We start from the raw sequence: 24,444 nt of genomic DNA on the forward strand, positions 1-24,444 counted from the left end.
TGCCAGTCATGGTCAATTTTTATGAAAGGTGTGGGTGAAGAGTAAGAAAAAGGGTATACAAGGAAACATGTTAGCAGTTATTAAGGGCTACGTAACATAGCACCTCTTTTTTGGGGAGGAAGGGGGAAGGAGGATTCCGTTTGATTGAAATGCCGAAGGTGACATTAGTTACTGTTTGGTATTACAGGACTAAGGTAGCATAGAAGACATCTTTCCCAACCAGTGCACTTATTATGAAACTTCAGTTTTATGGTGGGATAAGAAGTAGGTACAATAATCTTGTATGATATAAGAACTGACATTTGCAAAGTACTTGCATATTTGTCAGTCTTCTGTGATGGAACTCATGAAAGGCTGTACCTCACAGCATACTGAGTGAGTACCATGATAAACCTAAATGGTGATTAAGATCATACTGAAAAATCCACCTGGGCAGTTTAACTAATTTATTAGGTATCAACAATCTATATAAATCATACATATCATTACCAAGACGGAACGTGGACTTACTACCATGAAGTCAGGTAGCTTCATTTGAAACATAGCAATGCCCACAAGCAATCATCGGCAATAATGATGTTTTGAAAGATAGAGATGACTAGGTAGATATACTGGCTTAAGTTACTTAGACAGATGGGTCTGTCAGCAGCAAAGAATTTATAACCTCCATGACATGCGCCTTGCAATGACCAAGTTGGCTGACAAACAAAGAAAACCACCCAATTACAAGTAATCCGGTAGATCAACTTACAAATGCAAATTTATTAACCATTAAGAGATAAAGGAAGGAATTACCCTTATCATCCTGATTAAATCTCAACAATAGCCAACAAAGTTCAGTCTGCATGCTCTGCTGTTGTTTGTTTTATTTGTGGATTGATGCTCATCTCGTTTAGAGAAACGTCATTAGAGACATCTCCCTCATTGGAATCCACAAAGTCATGAAGACTTTTGGATCCACGTGGAGAGAGAATATATTCATTTTCAGAGTTCTTGGGCAACAAACCAATTGGCTGGCTGCTTGGAGCAGGTGGTTCTGGTTCAGTTGAGACTTTTGTTGACGTGGATGACTCTGGTGTCTCAGCATACCTGCTTGAAAGCTTGAGAGGCCGATGAAAGAGCAAGTGAGCCACAGCTCGGTCAATATGGTTGGTCTCAGTCTCCACATTTGCATTTCCAACAAATCTGAAATTACACGTACAGAAATATGGATGGGGTTAAAATAAATTTAATTCATCAAAAAAAAAAAAAACATCACAGTAAAGTAGTTGTTCCAATAATATCAATAAATTCTGAATAAAACAATTTTTACCACCTACAAACAAATTTTACCTAGATGTTGGTGAATGTCACATCGTGTCAAATAAAATGAAACGGAGGTAGTATGATATTTTAGTATAAGTTCCCCACTTACCTAGGAATCGAGAGATCCAAAAGGACTACCTTCATTGTCAATATGAATAGACTATTATATGAATATTTAATAAATTTTATCCTAAACATATTAATGATGCACGGGTACGCCAATGGAGTGACGTTTCCCGTACCCGAAACGTATCGGGGACGGGTACGGTACGGGTACGCCTAGAATACGTCCCCAAACCGTCCCCTACAAAAGTGGTACGCCAAGGCAAATTGGGGACGTTTAGCATCTTGATCGGAAACGTATCAGGTACGAAAAAGCCCAATTTCTGACGTTTCCTATGAAACCCACCCATTTTTTTTTTTAAAAAAAAAAAAAAAAAACCCTAATCAGTATAATCTACCTACCTGACTGCCGATTTTTCCCAAATCTCAAAATCCCTAAAACTTTCGAACTCTTATTTTGTTTCTCCAACAGTCGGATCTAATTCAAGGTGGTGACCGGAGCATTGATACACGAAACGCGGGATGACGGCGCGTTAGGTTCCTGTTGGTTCGCGATCTAGATCGTGTTTTTATAGGCGAAATAATTTTCTTTTCTTCTTAAGTTTTTTAGATTTAATTAAAGCTTCAAATTCCATTAATGGAGGAAAATTGAAGAAAGAAGTGAGTAGAAGGAAGAAGGTCATTGACGGCTAACATAATTTTTAAAACAAAATGGTGGACCCGCCCTTATTATCTTTTCTTTTTATTATTAATCCTAGTTTTTACTCTATCTACAGCTGTTTATCTTTTCTTTTTCTTTTTATTTTATATTTAGTGCCTAGTTTTTAGTTATGTGCTGATGGTAGTTTAGAGTGTAACTATTTATTTATTTATTTGGTTAGATAGCTTATTATGGAGTACTTTCCAATTAAAGTCTAATAAATTTAAAAGTCTAATAGAAATGGAAATTCTAATTTTAAAGTTGTGTTGTATGGATTAATTTATTTTTTAAAAAACTTTTTTTTATGGATTACATATATATATTTTTGCCGTATCTGAGCCGTACCAGTTTTTTGAAATTTTGTTTTTGCCGTATCCCGTACTCGTATCCGTACCCGTTTTTGTCCCCGTATCCGTATCTGTGCAACCTAGGTATACACCTTTGAGCATCCTAAACTTATTTGTATTTGGGTGTCAGCATGATCAGCATAGTTTTATGTTGATTTGATCAATGGAAATACCAAAATTTCCCTGATTCATTATTAAACTTTTAGCAAGAGAAAATAGTTTGAACTAGGTTCAAATCAGACATCTTTGAGCTCCAAATCATTCTTTTCATTTTCATTCTTTAAAAATAGAGTAACAAATCCCGCATACTTTTTCTTATCCAGTTCAAGCACAATTCAATAATACGAAGCCATTTCCCATAGCTTCGATAAATATGAACTATATAACAATTAGAAAATAATAAAATCATATAGGATTAACTTCCTAACCTGTCGTGATTGCTTGTCTCTTCCTTCGCAATATCAGGCTCAAAAGTACTGCTCTTTTTACAGCTAGTATCACTAGCACAGAGTCTTTGTGTTGCACTATGAGCCAATCGATATAAGCTATCTCTTATACACAACCTTATCTTCATATCCAACTGCATAATAAGAAGGGAGCTTTCTTCAGATTTACTTCACATTACGCAGATATCAAATGCAATTAATTGCATCATTTTATCATAATACTACTCCCTCCGTCCCATAATATAGTTCCTGTTTTCCTATTTTGGAGTGCCAAAATGTTGTTCTCGTTTCTATTTTTGGATAATATGTACAGACCAATTATAGCCTCACTTGAATTTTGCACATGCCTTATACTTATCCCCACTTTCTATCTCTAATTTTTGTTTATAATTGTACTTTTCACTTTTATTAATGTACTTCATCCACTTTCTCCTCCTATTTATTAAATACCGTGAAAAAACACAAACAAGAACTATATTATGGGACGGAGGGAGTATAATATAAATACAAAAAGAGGGGGGGGGGGGGAATAACTTGCACAAAACATATAATTGAGTCCAGTGTAATTTCCAGCATATTTTGGGATTACTCAAAAAAACTAATCCCTCTTTTTTTTTTTTTTTTTACAAGCTAGAGTTACTATTTTCGTCCGTTTTTTATATAAGCTAGAGTTTTATTTTTGGGAAGCTCTTACAATTTAATAATATATCTTTATCCACTAATGTCCCCACTCTTTCTTATTTTATCATTTCTCACTCCTCCAATGGTCCCCACTCCCTCTCACACCACTTTGCTTTTCAATAAAATAATAACCTTATCTACCCTACTAACATCTTATTTTATTTAAACATCCTAAAACTCCGCGCAATCTCATCTCTAGCCTATAAAAAAAAAAGGAGGGAGTACCAAATTTAATCAAAGGGAGAATAACATGGACGTACTCTTGATACAACATCATGAAGTTGGTAGAGAACTGTGTCCTCTGCTGAATAGTCGTCGACGTTGGAAATCATACTAGAATCATCCCCTTTGTTTGGGGAACCAGGATCATAGCATGGTACAATGTTTAAGATATCATCGACTCCAAGGTCAGAGTTTTCCATATGACGGACAGGATCATCTAGGCAGCTCTTATGAGATCGGGAGTAATCCCCACTTGAAGCTTGTTGACCTAACCGCTGCTGTTGTTTCTGTATAGCAAGCATTGCTCGCATTTGCTGACGCCGCCTCAGTTTTTCAATCTTCTCTTGGGGTGTCATTTTCGTGTGTGTTGTTGTAGTCCCAAGACTCTGAACAGGTTTGTTAATTACATCTCTAGGACTTACTTCAGAACTTGACAGAATAGACTGATTTTCATCTTCTGTATGTTTCAGCATGCGCAAGGCTGGATGACTGCGGAAATTCCCACAAGCATAAGGAGCACCATATGGGGTTGAGAAATTTTGGTATGAAAAAGGCCTAAATTCCTGGGACAACTGATGTTGAACAGGGACTGAGGCCGAATGATTTTCTACTGTACTTGGAGCACATTGGCGCCTGAACTGTGGAGCATTTGTTGCAGATGATGGCCAATTGTCATATACATCCTGCAGTAGTCTGGAATCAGTTAATCTATCAGTTGCCAGCTCATATTTTGACTGAGTTTCAGACCATTTTTCCTGTAGGAAAGATAAAGAAACATCAGTGGAGAGGACAGATTTCTTAAACCTACCTAATGCAGTCAGGAAATTTATATATTGTAATCATGATGACATATTGAAGATAGCATTTAGGAGGATACATCTTGCAACAAATTTCAAGGAACACAGTTTAAAACTCCAGAAAGTAAAGTTACTAATGAGACTTATCTCTCTATTAGTTTTATAGTCAGAGGTCATGTAAGAATTTAGATGCCAAACATAGTAGTTCTATCTCTATTTCACTAAGTAAAAGCTTTACACTTTGTTTGGATACAAAGAAATGGAAGGAAAAGAAGAGAAGAGAAAGGGAGGGGGACAAATTCTCTTGTTTGAATAAAGGATTGGGGGAAGGAAGGGGAAGGAGAGGGAGAGATCCATTTTCCCTCTCTCTTTAATAAGCATAATCCCTCCAATATTAGAGAGATTTGGAGGGAAAATGGAGCTCACCTCCCCCTCCCTTTCTTTTCTTTTCCCTTCCTCCTTTTTCCCTCCCCTTCCTTTCCTTCTTTTTTTGCTATCCAAACAAAGTATCAGAGTCTTCTCTTAGGGATTTAAAATCCAGAGATATACATATAAATATACAGAGTCTCATCATCAAAGGAAGATACAACTTGTGCGTCATTCTCCTATAAAGATTCACTCTATGTATTGGAAAATTGATATAATTCTTTCTCAAATTGTCAGCAATTTTAAAATAATCAATTCTATTACCTATAGGGTATGACTAACAAAATGGTAGATTATACAATTCATTTGGCTCATCATGCCAGACCTATTGTAAGTTGTTAGTCATAATATTTTTCCTTTCCAAATCTAACCCATAAATTGATCAGGAGAGGTTTAAGTAATTTCTTGCTTGATTAAAATAATATTTTTATGTTGTGTTTTACTTGTAAGAAAATGATTCAAGGTGGATGGGAAGATTGTCCAAGTTTCTGAGGTCTTCCTCAGGAATCTATAATTCAAAAGAATGGGAAATTGGATGTAGATGTAGCTCATAGGATCAAAGCGGGTTGGTTGGAAATGTGAGACATGGTTTTCATGTGATCCCTGCTTACCTCTTAGATGGGTATATTCTATCAAAAGGCAATAAGGCTTGCTTTGTTATACGGTACAATAAGTTGGTCGTAAACCATTGCCACGTGCATAAGATGAATGTGGCGGAGATGTGTATGTTGAGATGGATATGTGGCCATACAAGAATAGATCGGTTGAGGATTAAAATAGTTAGGAAGAAAGTAGGGGTTACATCGATTGAGTACAAGATGAGGGAGAATCGCTTAAGGTGGTTTGGTCTAAGAAGGAGACCAAGTGAGGTTCTAGTAAGAAGACTCAAAGAGATGCAAAGGGTTGGAATTGCAAGGGGTAGGGGAAGGAAAAACCTAAAAAAAACATGGAAGAGGGTGTAGAGAGTGACTTGAGGGCTTTGGGGATTGAGGAAACATGAGAAAATGCATGTCAACGACGTGTCACGATTAATATATACTTTTGTTTATGTTATCTTAGTATATTCTTGTTTGATTTTACTCAATTCGTGTTTTACAACTTTGTTGATTCCTTTGCTTAAGTTTTCTCAAACCATTGTGTCTTTTAGTTTTTACTCACACGTTTTTACCACTCCTTTAAAACTTCTTCAATTTTATTTTTGGTACTCTTCTTATAAAACTCTCTTAAATTTTACTTGGATGCTCTTTCTTTTTCTTAACACAATTTTTTATCAAATTATTTCAATTGGTCATCTTGTTATGTCTTTTTTTCTTTGTCGGATGATTCCTTATGACGCTTCATGTTAGACAACCCCAAATCATTTTGGGACTAAGGCTTTGTTGTTGTTGTTGTTGTTGTTGTTGTAAGGAAATTATTCAAGGTAACTCCTAATGGTTGAATAAACCCTGGGTGTTTTTCTAAAATAATCCTAAAGTGCCAAAATCTCTCCCAAAGAATCTTAATTGTAAGAGAATTATGTTTCAAACATAGAAAAGATTAGAAATCATTATAAGTGGGACTTTATGACAAATCATATCAACGTCAAACCATACTCCATTAACAAAACTATAATTCCATTACAAGTAAGATTACTGTGGAACAGACTTTGGCACTTGAGTCGTTTAGGAAACTCCCAATAAATCAGGGTTATTTTGGAAAAAACACCATAAGTTCAGGGTTACCTCGTTTATTTCCCTCATTAACTGTCCCGGACAATAAAGACATTAGTCTGCCAACAAGAAAACAAAGATGTTATTGGAAAGGCAAGACAGCCTCAACAGGTATAAATTACCAAATCCATTTCACAATACTAGACAAAGAACAAGCTACTGATGATTTTCATAAATTTCCACAAAGTGAAGCTCCTCCAACAAAAAGACCACTTTGAATTTTGTAAACTATCCTCAAATTTCAAATGAAATAGTCTAAGAAGATATGAGTGGGAAAAAAAATGCATAGTCCTTTCTTTAACCTTAAAAGTAAAACAATGATGCCAATTACAAAAATTATCATAATACTAGGACCAAGACTCAGGGTGTAAAGGGATGTCTGTGGATTTTAACTGTCTCTTTTACCAACAATAGAATAAAAAGTCTCAACCATTTTCTTTGGCTCCCTGGACTCCTCATGACATTCAGATTTTCGACAATGATATTGGGAGTCATATAAACGAAAATAACTTGGCTTGACATATCACCCTCTATACCAGTCCCTACAAGCATCCTAAAGCATCACCAACCCCTGCAAGTGTTTGGCAGTTTGATTGGAAATGTGAAATTTGCGTCAATGTAACAATCACCATTTCTCTACCACCTATCTGCTCTAACCAACTACATATGAAATTTCTTATTTAGGGGAAATCCTTCACCTAAGATCTGGTTTTGACTTTAGAATATTATTGACAGATTTAGACTATTAAGAAAATGACAAAACCCATTGGAGTTACTTGATTTCTTTGCAGGGTAAACGTTTTTCTAAATCCATTATGGTATTTCATCTCATGCAGCTGAGATATGTTTTTTTTTTTTTTTTGAGGAAAAACTGAGATATGGTTTTGAATAGAATAAGAGTTACAGACATACTTCGTATTAGACAACAATTGATCTAGTTGGTGTTAATTGGTTCGTGTGCAGGACCAATACATATTAGACATTCTGACCAATCATAGTATTTCACTTCATGCAGCTTTTACAGTGTTTACCATCTCAACCTCAATGTTGTAAGTTGTAACATATCTAACTAGGGTGAATGGCCAAAATCCATTAAATGTCATTTCTTTACACTCATTTGGCACAAATTCAGCACAAAAGCATACAATAAAGAAAAACGTACTCTGTATATGAATTCTTCAGTAAGAAAATGTTTTACCTTCACTGTGGGCTTGTTTGGAGATGCAATATTTTCAGCAGCAGTATGAGAGTCAATTGGTGTCTTTAGATTGATGCCCAAACCTATCTGTATAGTATAGTGACCAATTACAGCATTCTAAAATAAACCTTGTGGAATGTAAAGAATAATTACAATCATTTGGACACTAATAACGGGTTGTACCTTTTCCTCAACCAAGCCAGAAGTATCCACAGCATAATCTTTATGTTCCACATGTCCGTCGATGGTTCGTCGAGGGCAAGGTGAGATGCTGCCGGCCTTTTGGCAGCCAGTTGTTACAGAGGAGTCTTCATTGTGCAAATATTCTGAATTTATTTCAATATTAGTAGAGGCACTTCCTAATGCCCCGAATTCCCAATGTGTCGAGCGTAGAGCTGCAGATGAGGATTTAGCTGCCCCACTAAAGAGACCCTTAGGTGATGGCCATAGTTCATCTGTGCTTCCAAGACTTGTGCTTCCATCTATGTCATCGTTGCTGCAATATCATCACTTGTGAGAATACTTTGTTAGATGGATATTTATCACAAAATTTCAGAATTTTGTTTTCTCCACCATAAAGATTTAATCAGAAAGGGCTTCAAATTTTGTTATACAAAAGAATGAATGCATAAGCATAAGTCAAGAACAAAATGTCATGCCCACATGGAAGGTAAAACCAAATAAGTGCAAATGACTATAAAAACAAATAAAGAGAAGAAGCCTTAATTTGGGGCGTGCTACAGCAAATTATTAGGTCCCTGATGCTCTGTACTAAACATTCCCAAACTATCTAACCCAATGTTAAAATCTATCCTTTTCTAACTCCCACCGGCCAGCTTAATAGCTAGTATTACCTATACATATGCCTAATCCTAAGCTTAAGACCATAAGAGTAGAGTTTCGCTGCATGCAAAGGTTGGTGAAGTTGCTACACTTCATAGTCCCACTTTACAACAATGTAGTCAAGTTATTTCTGACAACAATCTTTATTTCCAAAGCTGTTAGGCTATTGAATAATGAACACCTTAGCCTTTTCCATGGCATCTATGTACCTTAAGGATGACTCTATTTATCCACCAATCTAAAAGCCATATATAGAAGAGGTCACATGTAACTCCACATTTTAGTTGGATTATTGTAAGGTGGTGTTGGTAAGCGAATTTGAGATGTTGGAATTGGGCAATTATGACGTGGAGTTGCGAGCAGTTAGAGTGAGGTAGCGTGTTGGAATTTTGCAAAGGGTGAATGAAAGGGTAGTGAAGAGGGGTGAGGTCAATGGTATAGTTGGCAAGTAGGTGAAGGAAACAATAATGTGGTTTTGAAGTGAGTGGGGGCTATGTGGTGCTTGTAAATAATAGGGATTAAATTAAGGCATGGTAGAGCATGCAATTGGTCAAGATTAAGGGATAATGGGGGTTAATTAGTACTATGTATAGTTTAAAAGCCAATTCGGATTATTAGGGATAATGGGGAGCTATGAGAGTATAATTAGGAACTATGGGATGATGTTATACCTCCTCTATCACCAATTGAGAATTCCATTTCACTAAAAAAATCTTATCCCTAAATAAAAGTATCATTTCATATTTTTACCTTTATCTAGTTTATTTTCTGATTTTTCTTACTTTAATCAACCAAACCCCATTAACTTCTTTTTTGTATTCACTTTTAATAAATCAGACCCCCTATCTCGTATTTTTTATTCACCTTTAATAACCAAACCCCAATATATCTTATTATTTTATTAACTTTCCTAAAAATGCGTGCAATAGGCAAATGGGACTTTTATTTGGGGACAATAGAGTAATGCTTTTCACTTCGAATTGGTTTTGGGAATAGTGGTACTGCTTTGGGTGGTTTTAGATGTAAAAGCCCTTAATACTATGACCGTGGGATCCATATTGTCTTTACTATATATGAAAAAAAAAAAAGTATTCAAATAGTGAATGAGTGAGTTCAAACAAAAAGAATATTGGACAACAAAATATAATCTTGAAATTATTAGATCTTTACCGATTATCTTCAGGAAGATCAGATACCTCATTTCAATGCGAATGTTAAACTTTGTTGAACAAATTTTTCAGAATTGTTTTGCACATAAGTTGGCTACACGGAGTAATCAATTTTGCTTCATGTTAGCTGACCCCACTTATGGGATTAAGGCTGATTGATTGATTGTTTGTTTTGCACATAAGTAGATGATTGTCTTCTATATCACAAATCGTCTCTAAATTAGTTTAGTGTTTCTTTCATATATAGAACAGCATGAAGACATGCACACAGCACACATACAAAGACTAGACTTGTAAACTGGGTAAGTAATTTAGATTGAGTTTTCCCATAGAACAAGGACAATCTAGATCATCATAGACATGCATACATACGTACGACCAAAATCCAGCAGGAGCAAGGACATTTTTTATTACCTGAATATCCTATCAAGATCATCAAAACTCCCAATGCTTGCCCAACTGTTGCCTACAAGATCACCAAGCTCTTTGTCCTCGTGATGAATTTGGGAGCTTTGAGGAACACCACCTAGCTGAATATTCTTAGCTCCAACTACAAGGAAAATATTAATTTTCTATAATCAGAGATAGTGTATTAAAGTAAATTTGGGAAAGCTAAGATCAGCACAATTTCTGTTTTAAGGGATGGCAAAGGGGTGACATTAAAAATAAAGTTTAAACTAAGATACTATGAATAATAAATTAGCAGAGGTATATTAAGAAAGTACCAAGTGTCAGGAAATTTTTTATCACAAGAAGACACCTGGCATTGGCTCATGGAATAATTTTTTTTTTTACAAGTGCCTAAGTACTCAAGTTTCTTACTTCATAGGACAATAGAATTTTCAGATACAAAATTAATTAGTAAATCTTGTCAAACCAGCAACCTCATAGTGTCATTACATACATAAAAAATTACCCAAGGGTTGAAGAGATGATAGCCCTAATGGACCTAACATTTCCAACCAAGCAATTCCATCTTATTTATCAAAGGCTTTTATAACTCACTTCCTGTATGGATTTTTGAGAAGGTTAATATCTAATGTGTACACATAACACAGGGTAAAATGCATTATCATCCACTCTGTTGTCATCCCTACCACTATCACAGTACTACTGATGAAATACTATAATACATCAATACCTATACCACTGTCATCAGATTTTGAAGCACTGAATGAAGGCAAGTCGAGTTGAGAATCCACAACATCTCCTGAAGCAGACAAACCATCATTCTTATCTCTTTTACATCCGTCTATAAACAACTTAGAGGTAGATGCGTTTTTTTCAACAGCCTCACTTTTAGAATTCTTCTCAATCAATGTTTTTTGGTCATTATCACCAGAATCTGACAAAACTTTTTTCTCAATATCTTCTGGATAAGGCACAATGTGATCATCAGCTTCCCTACCTTCACCCCATATAATATTTGCAAGCTGAAAATACATTAGAGCAATCAATTAGTCCTACAGCATTAATTGGAGAAAAGAAAACGATAGCTTACAGCAGCAATTTCAATCCATAACTGAAAAGAGAAAGCTTAATCATATCATGATGAAGAAAACTTTCTATTCCTTGCTTAACAAAATTAATGTACAAAAACAGATTGTGCCTAGTATTTTGAATAATCCGATTATGGTGTTTCCTTTTAGTAGACTCGTAGACATGTTGCAAATTTTTAAGAAATTCCTTAACGTACAGCATCAGCATCAGCATCATATGCATCAACACTAATTAATTTTATGAAATTATTTTTGATGGGCGACAACTGAAGTAATGAGAGTCAGATTAGCAATCTCAACCCATAACAATGAGGTTACTTCCAAGAGTTCCAATTCACCTTGCACAATCAGATTAATGAGCCAAGTTCAAAAAGTTCCAAAGACAAAGAATTGTTAATCATTGACATCTCTGATAATGAACTTCTCAGAAATCAGAAAGTACCTTGAAAGTTTCATATAGTTTCATTGATTGCAAGTGTAATCATTGTGCCAACCTCTCATTCCTTACATTTAAACATTGGTTTCCACACAAAGTTCATATAACAATCTTACCAAATGCTCAAAAACAATATATTGCTAATATTATCCTCACAAGCCCTCCAGAAAAAATGTCATATGACTTTAGATTCCCAACAAATAGGTATCATCATGAGATTAATGAAAACAAGCGACTCTATGAGTACTCTACTAACATGTTATTTGCCTATTTGGTATAGTCATTGTCCTTTGAAAGTTCAACTCCACCATTCAAAAAAGCTTTATGTCATGTAAAGTGATTTGGTAATGGAGAGATTTTTTTTTTTATTTTAGCTGTAAGGTAACTAAAGTTCCATACATGAACTCATTCATTAAAAACAAGTAATGAATAACGATAACCGAGATAATGATTATTGACTATTGAGTACTCCATATACAAATACCACAACACCCATTAAACCTTGGAGGCATAAGGTTATCTTTTTATTTTGGTCACTACCACACTCTTTTTATGATGACAGAGAACAGAGAGTGAAAAGACACTAAGGCACATGCCAAATACTCAAGAGCTTCACTGGATGAGTAGTCATCTTTGTATCAAGAAAGAAAATAGAGTCCTTAAATATGGAAGAAAACATTATGAAGTAAAATAATTCTCTACCTAAGGAACATGCTGACTATCAAATCAGAAAACAAATCCGACAAGGCCCACAATGCCAAGAAAACAAATCTATAGACAATGGAGGTGCAAAGGACAGCACTGTAGCCATCGATCCAACTAAAGAATTGTTAGAAAGAACAATAAGACAAGACCCTAAACAAAGCACCCAATCCACCCATCCAAGTTGTGAATTTGTGATGAAAACTACAAAGAACAATAACATAAACTGTGACAGGGCATGAAGTTATAAAGAGAGATTATTACAGAAAGGGAAGGAAAATTAGCATGGCTGCTCCCCTACCCTGCTTAAGCCTCACAGGCCCACAACTGACGAGAAAAATAAAAAGAGAAAACATACCTTCAAGAGCTTATATTGAATGAGTAATAACTTAAAGAACATGTGATAGTAGCAACATGAAGACCTATACAACAGATTTCTATAACAAAAATCTATGGCCACAGTACATAACCCCATATTCTAAACAGTTTTTAAAAATGGCAAGAAACATAGCTAAGAGTATATGTCCCAGAGTCTAACTGATACACGAGCATCCTTGAAACCTATGCTTTATGTTGATATGAATCGATAGGTGGCATTTTTTTCCCATCACCAACTGTCCAAGTGTTTGCTTAAATAGACATAAACCACAGGGGCATTATCAATATGCATGAGGCACATGTATAATATGATAGCACTATAACTAAACAGGGGGTTGTAAGACAACCTACGGCTGCAAAGAATGCTTTCTTTGAGTCAAAGAGAAAATGAGTTTTTGAGAGACATTAGGGGATGGATAAATCATGTTATTTGATTTATTATATTTTACTTCAGTTCATTAGATTTAAAAGACCATCTAAACTTGTTAGATATTATATACGATGGATTCTGACTCTTAATCAACTTATGCCACACACTACAAGCCATAGCCAGGGATATACAGTGTAATTTTCTTTAAAAGTACAGTAAAAATTTCATCAGGGAGTAATTCAGGGTGTACAACATTGGAGGGGACTAGGAATTTGCAGACTACAGAGCTACTCAACTTAAGCAAGAGGAGGGAGAGAGGGTTTTATTGCACAGGCTCGTGGCTTGTGGCCATTCATTACTTTACTAGACACAAGCCTACTGCATGACATGAAGTATAGGCAAGCTACAAAAACTCTATTCCACAAGAAGTGTCATCATTTCAAAGTGGAATTTTCATATGCACTTCACTTTGATCATATATAGTTTTTTTTCGTAGTGCTTTAAAAGGACAGTGGTAGATTGGTTGGCAAGTGTAATTAAAATACACAAAAACCAATCAATGTATATCTCTGTAAGGTAAATAAAAAGGCTTAAAATGAGCTGAAATGTGCAAGTTTGAAATATCTTTTCTATTTGGGTTTTTTTTCCCCAATAAACTTAGCAAGATATAACAAAACACGTCCCACTTAATTTCAAAGGTAAGCCACAATATTCCAAGCGTAACAATAGTAGCAGACTTGCAGGATTACCAAATGCAAGCAAAAAGATCAAACATATCCAACTATAATGCTTTTGAAATTTAACTTGATAGTTTGATGTGAAGAGAAGCATTTCTTCTTCGATTTCAACAAACAATCTGATATTTACATATAGCATAAATTATGGAAACTATTTAGTTGGCTAAGCTTTTAACCCACGAAATTAATGCAAATTAATGAAAGCGGATAATTATTATACTACCTTCGTTTCAATTTATTTGCAACATTTACTACAAATAGATACTACAAATTATTTGCAACAAATGTTTTCTTTCCTTTTTACTTGTCATTTCACAATCTCTCTCCTCATCACATGCAACTTTATTTTCTCCTGCCATTAACCACTCACAAATAGATTTTTCCTAGATGTTGGTGAATGTCACATCGTTGCAAATAAATTGAAACAGAGGTAGTATAAATACATGCTGATCCAATTCTATGGCCTGTTTAATACTCCCCAAGTACTTGATTATCTTTAAAGTGTGATAAAAAGCTGAATAATATTAGAGTTGTGATGGTATTGTGAAGTGACATTCAATATGGAATTGATATAGTAATATAGCCAATTTTATTTATTTGATGTTAACAAATGACATTCAATGTTACAATAGTATTGTAGGACCTATAATCTGAATCAAAAGGAATCAGAACAACAATTTTATTTTATTTTTTTACTTTTTTTTTTTTGGCTGGAGGGAGAATCATCATAATCTTACATTAGCCCTGAATCTCCTTTAGATATTTCAAAAACAGAGGATGAAGTCGTAAACTACGCCAATGGGTTTTCCATTGCCAGTCCCAAGCTTGGATAAAGGAAGAGGGTTACGATAGGCTAATGGCAGTCAGTGTAAAACTTTGTCACATCGCTTGACATGAGCCACAATGATTGAGAGTAGTACTAGGATGGGTGACCTCCTAAGTCCTGACCTTCTGGGAAGTCCTCATGTTTGTCCATGTAGCATACCTCACTTATGGTGATTAAGGCGTTCAAGAAAAAGAAGAAGTCATTGCTAGCCTTCCATGGGAAGGCGGTCCAATTGCTAGGAAGCTTCCATAAAAAAATTGTCTTGGCTAAAAGTTCTGCCGGGTATACAAACACTTATTTTAAAAGTCTAGAAATATAACCATAGCCAAATATGCAGTTGCCCAAACTAAAAGCCAGATAGTTGGGCCAAAGTTGAAGTGCATCTCAGTCTAAATCCTATGAATGGACTTGCAGCAACTGAATTTACTGCTTCTTAATTAAGAACCTTTACTTCAAGACAAAAAAAAAAGGGAAAAAAAAAAAAAAAAAAAAAAAAAAAAAAAAAAAAAAACCTTATTCATATTTAGCAAGTTCAAACTTCAGTGACTCCCAATTTGAGGATCAAAATATTCTGAGAACAAATCCATTATCCATAATGAAGTTGATCTTAGAATGACACGAAGAGTTTGCTTTTTCAGGAAAGACCTATAGGCAGAATATGAAGATCTAAGTGCCCAAGGCAATAAAAGTTTTTAGCTGTTCCTCATGCTAGAAAGTGGAGAAGGTTAAAAAAGTTTGAAGAAGAGATAATAAGATTGAACACCAGCTACTGATGAAAGATTGTATCTTTTTGTTGTATAAGTGTGCATGTCAGGCAGTGTGTGAGTGTCATGCCTCATTCCTCATTCCTCAACCATAATCTTTTAGAAAAGCAAATGTGCGGCACGAACAAACACAGTGGGCAGGCCGTACCAGGGCTGGCCGTTTGAAGATTGTGACACAACATGGCCTGTAACTTTAGGGCCAGGCCGGGCCTGCCTGAGTCACAGCCCAATCTATGTGTAGATCTTCTCACATAATGCAATACATATATGACATTTTATATGTTCGCCAAAAATATGCAAATGTTCTTTTCACTTATGGTGTTTTAGCTAGTTCGTATTTTCATAGTCAGATTTCAGACAACAGCAAATCTAGTTGCCACACTTTCCTTAGCCAGAATCTATTCACAATGGTCATAGCCCAAAATCATGGAATATCAAAACAGGACATATTAGATTACCTACTTACAAATCATAAGCATGTGAATCTATGAGAATTCCTGATAATGCTAAACTAATTTAAAATCCACAAATAATAAAATTTAACACAAATTAGAATTTATATCATCACAATCAAGAAATTGCTACTCCATACTTCAAACAATTTTATGCAATATCCAGCAATTCCTTAAACTCTCTCTTGAATTTCCTCATTTTACTGAACATCACCTCAAAAAGTTAAACAGTAAATGTAAGTATGTAACATGTAGTGTGATTCTCGTACCTAATTTTTAACAATTCTCATTAATCTATAGTTAATAATAAATTCATAGCTAGATTCTAGATACTCAGAGTTACTAAATTTAATTCAATTATTAACAGATATACTCTGTCAACAAAACTTAATCAAATTCCACAGAAATTTCGCCAATTTTTTGTGTAAAATTCATATGTGATTCCGCAAATTACATGAAATTATTATTTAAAAAAAAAAAAATCGTAGTAATCCGTAAATTTCTAAAAAAAAATCCACAGAAATTTCTGGCACTTTTTTCGCGTAAAGTTCACATATAAATCAACAAATTCAATTATTTTATTTTAATAAAAATTGAAAAATCAGCAAGAATACGCTCAGCTCAACAAAATTTAACCATTTCCTCAAAAAAAAAAAAAACAAAATTTAACCAAAATCCACAGAAATTCCGCCAAATTCTCGACTAAATTTCACATTCAATTTCACAACAAACAATCCAAAATAAAAAATAATACGGAGTATATTTTTCTCAAAAAAAATCAAAAATAAAATAGAAAATACAACTTAAATTCGTAAAATTAGAACTAAAAAAAATAAAAAAAATACCTCTTGGTCGTCCCAATCAAACATCTTCAGAATATGAAAGCTTAACCCATCCTCTTGACAATCAGCTCAAAACAAATTCACCATTACTCCAAATTCAACCTCAGATCAACAGAATTTCAGCAGAAAATTGAGAGCCACAAAAAAATGGCGCAAATTGCAAAAACGAAACCTAATTAAGCAGAAGAACAAGTTGTTCCGACAAACGTCAGGCAGAAAATAAGAGAGAGAAAGAAAGAGAAAAACTGGAAGTTTGTGTGATTGTATTCGAGTATTAGAGAGAGAAAGTGATTGATTGACACGTGTAAGGGAAGTTTGGCGGAGGAGAGAGAGAGAGTATCTAAATTAGTGGTTTAGAGGAGGTTTCTAGAGATCTATTCCTTGCCTTTCATTGGTTGGGCAATAGTGCCCAAGTATTTTAATATTTGTGGGTTCCAATTCTATATTGCTATTTTTTGACGTGTATATTCTCGTTTACTAGATTTTGATTTTCTCCGTTTACACGTCAGATTTGTTCGTCTATATCTTCTACCATTTTTTTTGCCACTAGTAAACGCGGGAGTAGTGTTGGTGGTTTGCCGGGACGAGTAAGCGGCTAACCGTAAAGCATTAATGTGTTGAAAAGTTAAACTTGACCTATATAGTAGGTTAATAAAATTATCGGAAAATTTGTTTAAGATTGGGTTAGCTCAAAATAACCTTTTGTTTAGTTAAAAATAAACCAAATTTTTAGAATTATTATATTTGATTGGATCAAATGTCCTTTAATCTGTGTAACTAGTCAATTCCTTCTCTTTTCTTTTTTTTGTTTGCGAACATTTCTCCATCTTTACGAACCACAAAACCAACCACCGCAGCCAACAAATTACCTTCAACCCCCTCCCCACCCATAACCGCTACCTTCAAGACTCACTCTTGCCGATTATCTGTTCGATAAGGGTTTTTTAGGTGGTAATTGATTGTTGGTAAAAATACATGTCGATTCCAATGACAAAAAGAGAAGATGAAAGGGAGAATACTTGATTGAAGATCTCAAACACATAGTCGCGCTGTGGAACATAATCAACTGCCTTAGAAGGGAAATACGCCACCACCGGTACAGGTTTCCAGATGACGCACGCCCCCCAAGTTTAACACAACTCTCCTTCGTTATTCATGTACCCGAACCTGAAGAGTGGAATTACTCAAGAACTGTTCAGATCTCAAAGGGTAGGTTTGTATTTATGGGTTTAGGATATTTCAATAATGAAATTAACATCACTTCGAATAATGGCCAAGGAGTTGTATTTATAGGAGTAATAGGGAAAAGAGACAAGCAGCTTGAGCCTCACGCAAGGCCCATATACTCGGCTGGGCTTGTGAGTAGAGAGCTATAGCTCACTCGCAGGGAGCTCTTGCTCGAACTGCCGCAAGTCAAAGCAAGGGCGAGTTAGTAGCTCGCGCGTATGAGAGCTATAGCTCGGCTTTGAGCAATCCCCTAGACTTGCATTCTCCACCTTTCCCTCTCTAACTCGTTGCACACTCACTTGGTGAAACTCCGATTTGCATTACTAGTGAGGAAAACTCCAACAATCCCCCACTTATGTAAAACGGACATGAGATCATGAAATCTGAACAGTAAAATAAAAGGTTAGGTATTTAAGCACTAGTATCCATAAGGTTTGAACTAATGCCTTAGTGACATAGGTATTCGACACTCTTCTGATGAGTATCCAAAGGTTTGAACTCCCAGGAGCGAGGAAGGAACATGTATCACATACTTCACCTTTTGAACTTGAGCAAATCCGCCAGTCTTGGCCAACACCTTGGGCTCTCATGAGTACTTCAAGAAAACTACACCACAATTTTCCCTTGAAGGAGGCCACCCCTCGTACTCACGTAGGTGTTCCGTCTGTGTATTACTTACACATTCCCAACATATCTCGTGTCTTTCCCTACAGGCTTAAAACACATTCAAGCACCTTGCAAACTCAAGACTCTCTATGCAATGGAATAAGAACATTAAGAACGTAAAGTTCAACCCTATCAAATCGACGGTGCATCTATCAATCCACTGCTCAACGAGCTCTTAGGCTAGATGCATTAAGGGATACTCCCAACCTCAGTCATTCGGTACCACTATTGTTCCCTACTCGAGTAATATCAGGGCTAGTGATTCTAATACATTTAAGGATCACTATCGTTCCCTATTCTCGAGCAACTGGGCTAGTAGTATTAAGAACAAACAATGCTCAACCTTCCACCTTTGGTGTCATTATCAATCCTACTCTAAGAGCCACTGGGCTAATGGTCTTAAATCCACTTAAAAACCATTATCAATCCCTACTCAAAGAATAACTGGACAAATGACATTAAGAGCCACGCTCAACCTTACTGAATCTACCTGGTCAACAAATCACTAAAAAGAGTTATAGATTCAATAAACATAAATGGTGTAAAACCAATAATGAGTCAACCAAAATAAGGCTCTAGACCCATTCAGAACAAAAGTTCAACAAATTAAAACACTTCGTTGTGTCCATGTAAACTATCTCAATTGACCACCCAACTTGGGTTATGGACATATTAAGAGCACTTAAAGTTCAACTTGTAAACATCAAGCAACAAGTCTACCAAAGCATCTCATAACCATATAAATTAGAGGGTTATCAAGCCAAATCACTTAATAACGTAGACTCATCATTTAAAACTTCATCTCTGGAATAATTTAAAATACCCCACAGGATCTTAATATATTCCCTTAGACAATCAAGCACTTACATGTGCTTCATCCTTGTATAAGGACCTGCTTGATTCTTTTTTGCTTTCACATACTCTATCATGAATATCACCTCCACAAGATCTGTCTAACTCTGTCGCTACATTTATAGTTCCTGACAACATACATAGACACTTGTGAAAAATAATGTAAAGAACATGAGGATCAACTTACCCCCACAATGGAAAAACTTCCAAAGATTAATTTTTGCAACAATCATCTTCTTGATACACGTCATCCAATCTTATGAACCTTTGCTTCATAATGGATAGTGTACAACAATTTGTTTTGCAGCTCACTCGAAACAGAGTACCACCCTTCATCATGTAAAAATCATACACTGAAGAGGTTCAACTAATCATCGTTGTTCATTCAATCATTGTCTCTTAGAACTTACTGGACAGGTACTTGAGAAACTTTCTCACTTTAACCTTCATCCCTGTACTTGAGAAACTCAAACAATAATTGAGTAATCCTCTCTTGACAAACAGAATGAACAATATAGTTCACAACAAAACCACTTTACGTCAAGAATAGTTTGTTCATCATTTAGATTACAAAACATTAGCACATTTGAATCAAACATCAAGGCCAAATCATAAAAATAACTCTGGCTTAAGAATGATAAATATAATTTGCCAAAACACTTTCTTTACATCACAAAAATGAGATTGATGAGTACCTTTATTAGTTCATTGGCTTACTGCCTAGAACCATTCTGCTTATCTCATTATCTTGTACTTGTTTCTTGGCTTTGAGACACATATACATCTTTATCTCAATAAACAACATGCACGTGAAGTTAACAACTTATGATCACTCTAGCATATGAACTCTATCAATGTGAACCATAGTAACATCACTCATGCATCAAGAAGTTCAACACACATTCCAAGAAAAACTTAACATAACAAGTTAGGGTACTCAAATCTAACCCCCACTCACCATACATATCACAAAGGATATAACATCATGAGCAAAAATACCTCATCTTCTAAGTTGTCACCTATGCATGCGTTTTAAATTCACACCCTTGATTTACAATCAATCATGATAGGAGCTTAAGCAACCTTACTGCAAAACAGACAAGCTTATAACAAACCAGGTGAGTCATAAAAGTGGGTCAGCATCAAACTTGCAGAATAAATCCTGACATCACAGAATCTTACCTTCAGCCCATTTCCAATCAACCACCTTTCAACTCACCTTGAAAGATACTTACAATTGATGGATTTATAATAGCAAGGAAAGATATACTATTGTCAAGCATATAAGACTCAAAGGAGCGCACACTCGCATTAACATGCTTTTTTTTCCACACCTAGTTAATTAAGGTGTATTCATATTGTGCAGGCTTTTTTCATCCACCACTACATGAATATTTACCACACAACAAACCATCTACATACAACTTTCGATCAAGAAAGTCAAACCAATATTATACATAACTAGTTCAAGCTTTAATCAAATACACCTTAGATGATGCACTCATCAACTTTACTGGCCAGAAAAAATCTTGGGAAGCAAGAACAAATTCTATAATCAAGCAAGACTAGTATGTTATGTCATAGGAAAACATATACTTGAGATATTTCACATGATCCAACATATCAATGTCATATTACATGATAAACACAACAGATATTCATCATACATGTCACCCACAGTCCCACAAGCCTTCATGCTTACGTGAAACATATACAGAAATCAATTCTTTATTATTGGAAACCCCCACATTACGCATACCACATGAATTAAAATAATCATGACTCAGGTAATAAAAAAAGGAGTAACATCCAAATTCTTGGGTGAACTACTTATTAAACAAATAAATAACTAAAACATATCTGCAACCCCACAATATAAACATTCACAGAATATTAATAAATTTTAAAAACATATGGAAAGTTAATTCCCATCATTACCTCATTTGGGGCACTTACACTTTAATTAAACTTGCACGACCATTTTGGCTTTGCTAAGTCATACCTTTTTCATCTGCTAACAAGCACGGAGATAAACCTGATCTCATCTAGACCATCAACAGGAAAAATAATTGCTACACCTCTAGCAAATTAAATACATTTCAAGCTCGTGAACAAAGCTAATTAAGATCACAAGAATTAAAAATAATAATTCTAAATCCCTTTTTAAACCAAAAAAGGGACACTTACAAGCTTATCACATACTCTGTGCTCAACAGAACATTGTCCATGATTAGGAGAAATAACAATAAAAAACACTATCATAAGATAGAACACATATCATCCTTAATCTACTAGGACAAATCACATTAAAGACCATGAGCATATGTAAATTATCATTGGACAAAACATACATTAGCAGAGGTAAATTAGTTGTAAAACAATAAGCAAAAAGCCATAGATAAAGTCTCCTACGGAAACTATCCTCCTCAAAACCACTCATCAACAAGAGTACAACTAACTTACTAGTTAGTCTCATAATCTAACTCATCTCATCCCCACATTACACTGCAATAGTTCATAATAATAAAATTATGCATATAGAATCGGGGCACATAATAATAGACACCATATTATGTAACGTTACACATTACTCAGATAAATTTGAGAAGGAACTTATCTGATATCAAGCACGATTGACTGTGCAATGCATCTTCTTAATAGAGGTAGAACACTTATACGAGTTTTCGTCAAGTCAACTGCACTAGACTCCAACCGTAAAGAAACTTGCTACTACATACTCGTTCATACTCGTCCCAAGTCACAAGCAGACTTTCAGTTGACTCACATCAGCTATTTACACGCATAACATCACTTGGTGCCTCAAGATTCAAGACTTTTATTGATACTTGTGCATTAATTGTATTATATACCCTGACACTTATCCACTAAATCCCTTGTTAGGAATTAAATAAAGGAGCTGCTAGTCTCAAATTAAAGAAGTTGAATTCTTTTCAATTCCATGTAGGACAAGACCCCTCTCAATCTCGAACACAAGGAAGTTAATAAATTGATTTAATATAATTGTTTTTGAACTTTCTTCAAAGAATTCATCCAATCAATTGTCGAAGACAGAAATCACAATATGTTGAAGAAATAGTCCCCCATACAATAGGTTCTTGAATTTAATCAAATTTGGCCGTCAAACCAACGAACCCGAACTAATGCCGCAAAACTATGTTGATCATCCAAATCATAATTCTCATCCCGATCATACTATTTATAATTGAATAGTCCAGGAATCAACAGTATTAGAAATTAATACATATTTCGCTTCTAAATTGTTGGTAAAATACCTGTCGATTCCAATGACAAAGAAAATATGAAAGGGAGAATAATTGATTGAAGATCTCAAACTCATAGTCGCGTCGTGGAACATAATCCACTGCCTTAAAAGCAAAATACGCCACCACTGGTACATGTTTCTCGATGACGCACGCCCCCTAAGTTTAACGCAACTCTCTTTCCTAATTCGTGTACTCGAACCCGAAGAGTGGAATTACTCAAGAACTGTTCAGATCTCAAAGGGTAGGTTTGTGTTTATAGGTTTAGGGTATTTCAATAATGAAAATAACATCACTTCGAATAATGGCCAAGGAGTTGTATTTATAGGAGTGATAGGGAAAAGAGACAAGCATCTTGAGCCTCGCGCAAGGCCCATATACTCGGCTGGGCTTGCGAGTAGAGAGATATAGCTCAATCGCAAGGAGCTCTCGCTCGGACTGCCGCAAGTCAAAGCAGGGGCGAGCTAGTAGCTCGTGCGTAGGAGAGCTATAGCTCGGATTTGAGCAATCCCCTAGACTTGCATTCTCCACCTTTCCCTCTCTAACTCTTTGTACACTCACTTGGTGAAACTCCAATTTGCATTACTAGTGAGGAAAAATCCAACATTGATGACAATGGTGAGCAAGAAAAGCAGCAACGACGCGCGCATAGTAGTGGCAGTCTCTAGTGGCTCTTTAAAAGGGGAAATTGTCGATTTTCATTAGGTCGGGATAGGGGAGAGAAGGAGGTTAAGAGCTCGAGTGCATGAGGAAAGGAAATAGAGGCAAGGGGGGTTTAGCCGACACTTAGGGAGGGAGGAGATTGATCAATAGGGGCAAGGAGACCATGGGGAGCTGAGGGGATTGGTCGGCAGTGGGGAAGGAGAGGAAGAGATGGGTGTTATGAGGATGGAGATGGTTGGTGTGAGGGGAGAGAGAGAGAAAAAAAATTAGTGACGATGGGTGGGTGGGTGGGTGGGTGGGTAGGGGGGATGGCGGGCTTGGTGGGTTGCTAGTTTGCTATGGCCGGTATTGGGGTCGGCGGGGCTTATATGCGGTGGTTGACAGGAGGGGGGTTGACTGGTGTTGTAAGGGAGGGGTATTTTAAAAGTATTTTTAAATGATTAATTTTACTAATTTTAATTAAAATTTAAACAAACCAATCATATTATGACACATGGAATAATTAACACTAACACTGATTTCCCCAAAATCTTACAGGTCATGACTCATTTTGAGAAGATACTATATAAAAGTCGAATTATTTTTTTGTTAATCAAAAGGTTGACTTTTTTTTAGCTAATCAAGCAAAGTTACTCTATTAAGGTTGACTAATTAGATCATAGAGTATTTTTGCTTGATTATCTTAAAATAAGTCAACCTTTTAATTAATTAACTAAAAATAATAGAGCAAAGATACTTTATAAAGGTTGACTCATTAAATCATTGCCTATTTTTTCCCTTATTCTTTCTCCTCTCACCTTTTCTCTTCTAAGGGTTATAATATTTTGGCCTCTTAGGCCAGAA

At 35.5% G+C, this 24,444-nt stretch overlaps 1 protein-coding gene across 2 annotated transcripts; it reads right to left on the reverse strand.

The window, feature by feature from the left end:
* Positions 1-228: 228 nt before the first annotated feature.
* LOC145641677 (protein LNK2-like) lies at positions 229-17,161 on the reverse strand. Of its 2 annotated transcripts, XR_014115491.1 has the most exons (10): positions 16,916-17,161; positions 11,048-11,339; positions 10,321-10,456; positions 8,078-8,390; positions 7,895-7,981; positions 3,803-4,519; positions 2,844-2,995; positions 796-1,185; positions 511-698; positions 229-428 (listed from the first exon to the last, which is right to left on the reverse strand). XR_014115491.1 is itself a non-coding variant. In XM_081692584.1 (9 exons), exons 1-8 carry the CDS (start codon positions 16,937-16,939, stop codon positions 837-839), a joined length of 2,070 nt encoding a protein of 689 aa, XP_081548710.1. In that variant the 5' UTR covers positions 16,940-17,161; the 3' UTR covers positions 414-698; positions 796-836. The 2 variants fall into 2 exon arrangements, 1 of the variants encoding a protein (XP_081548710.1); XM_081692584.1 differs by having other exon boundaries at positions 414-698.
* Positions 17,162-24,444: the final 7,283 nt, after the last annotated feature.

This window comes from Chenopodium album, chromosome 8 (genome assembly GCF_948465745.1).
Source record: "Chenopodium album chromosome 8, dcCheAlbu1.1, whole genome shotgun sequence".
Classification (NCBI taxonomy): domain Eukaryota; kingdom Viridiplantae; phylum Streptophyta; class Magnoliopsida; order Caryophyllales; family Amaranthaceae; genus Chenopodium; species Chenopodium album.

Bases quoted from the DNA above. Each gene is read 5' to 3' on its own strand.
- LOC145641677 (XM_081692584.1), bottom strand. From the start codon at position 16,939: ATGTTTGATTGGGACGACCAAGAG. The intron at 10,457-11,047 runs GTATTGATGTAT...TTTTCCTTGTAG, and splicing joins ATCTGATGACAGTGGTATAG to TTGGAGCTAAGAATATTCAG. The intron at 8,391-10,320 runs GTAATAAAAAAT...ATGATATTGCAG, and splicing joins GATCTTGATAGGATATTCAG to CAACGATGACATAGATGGAA.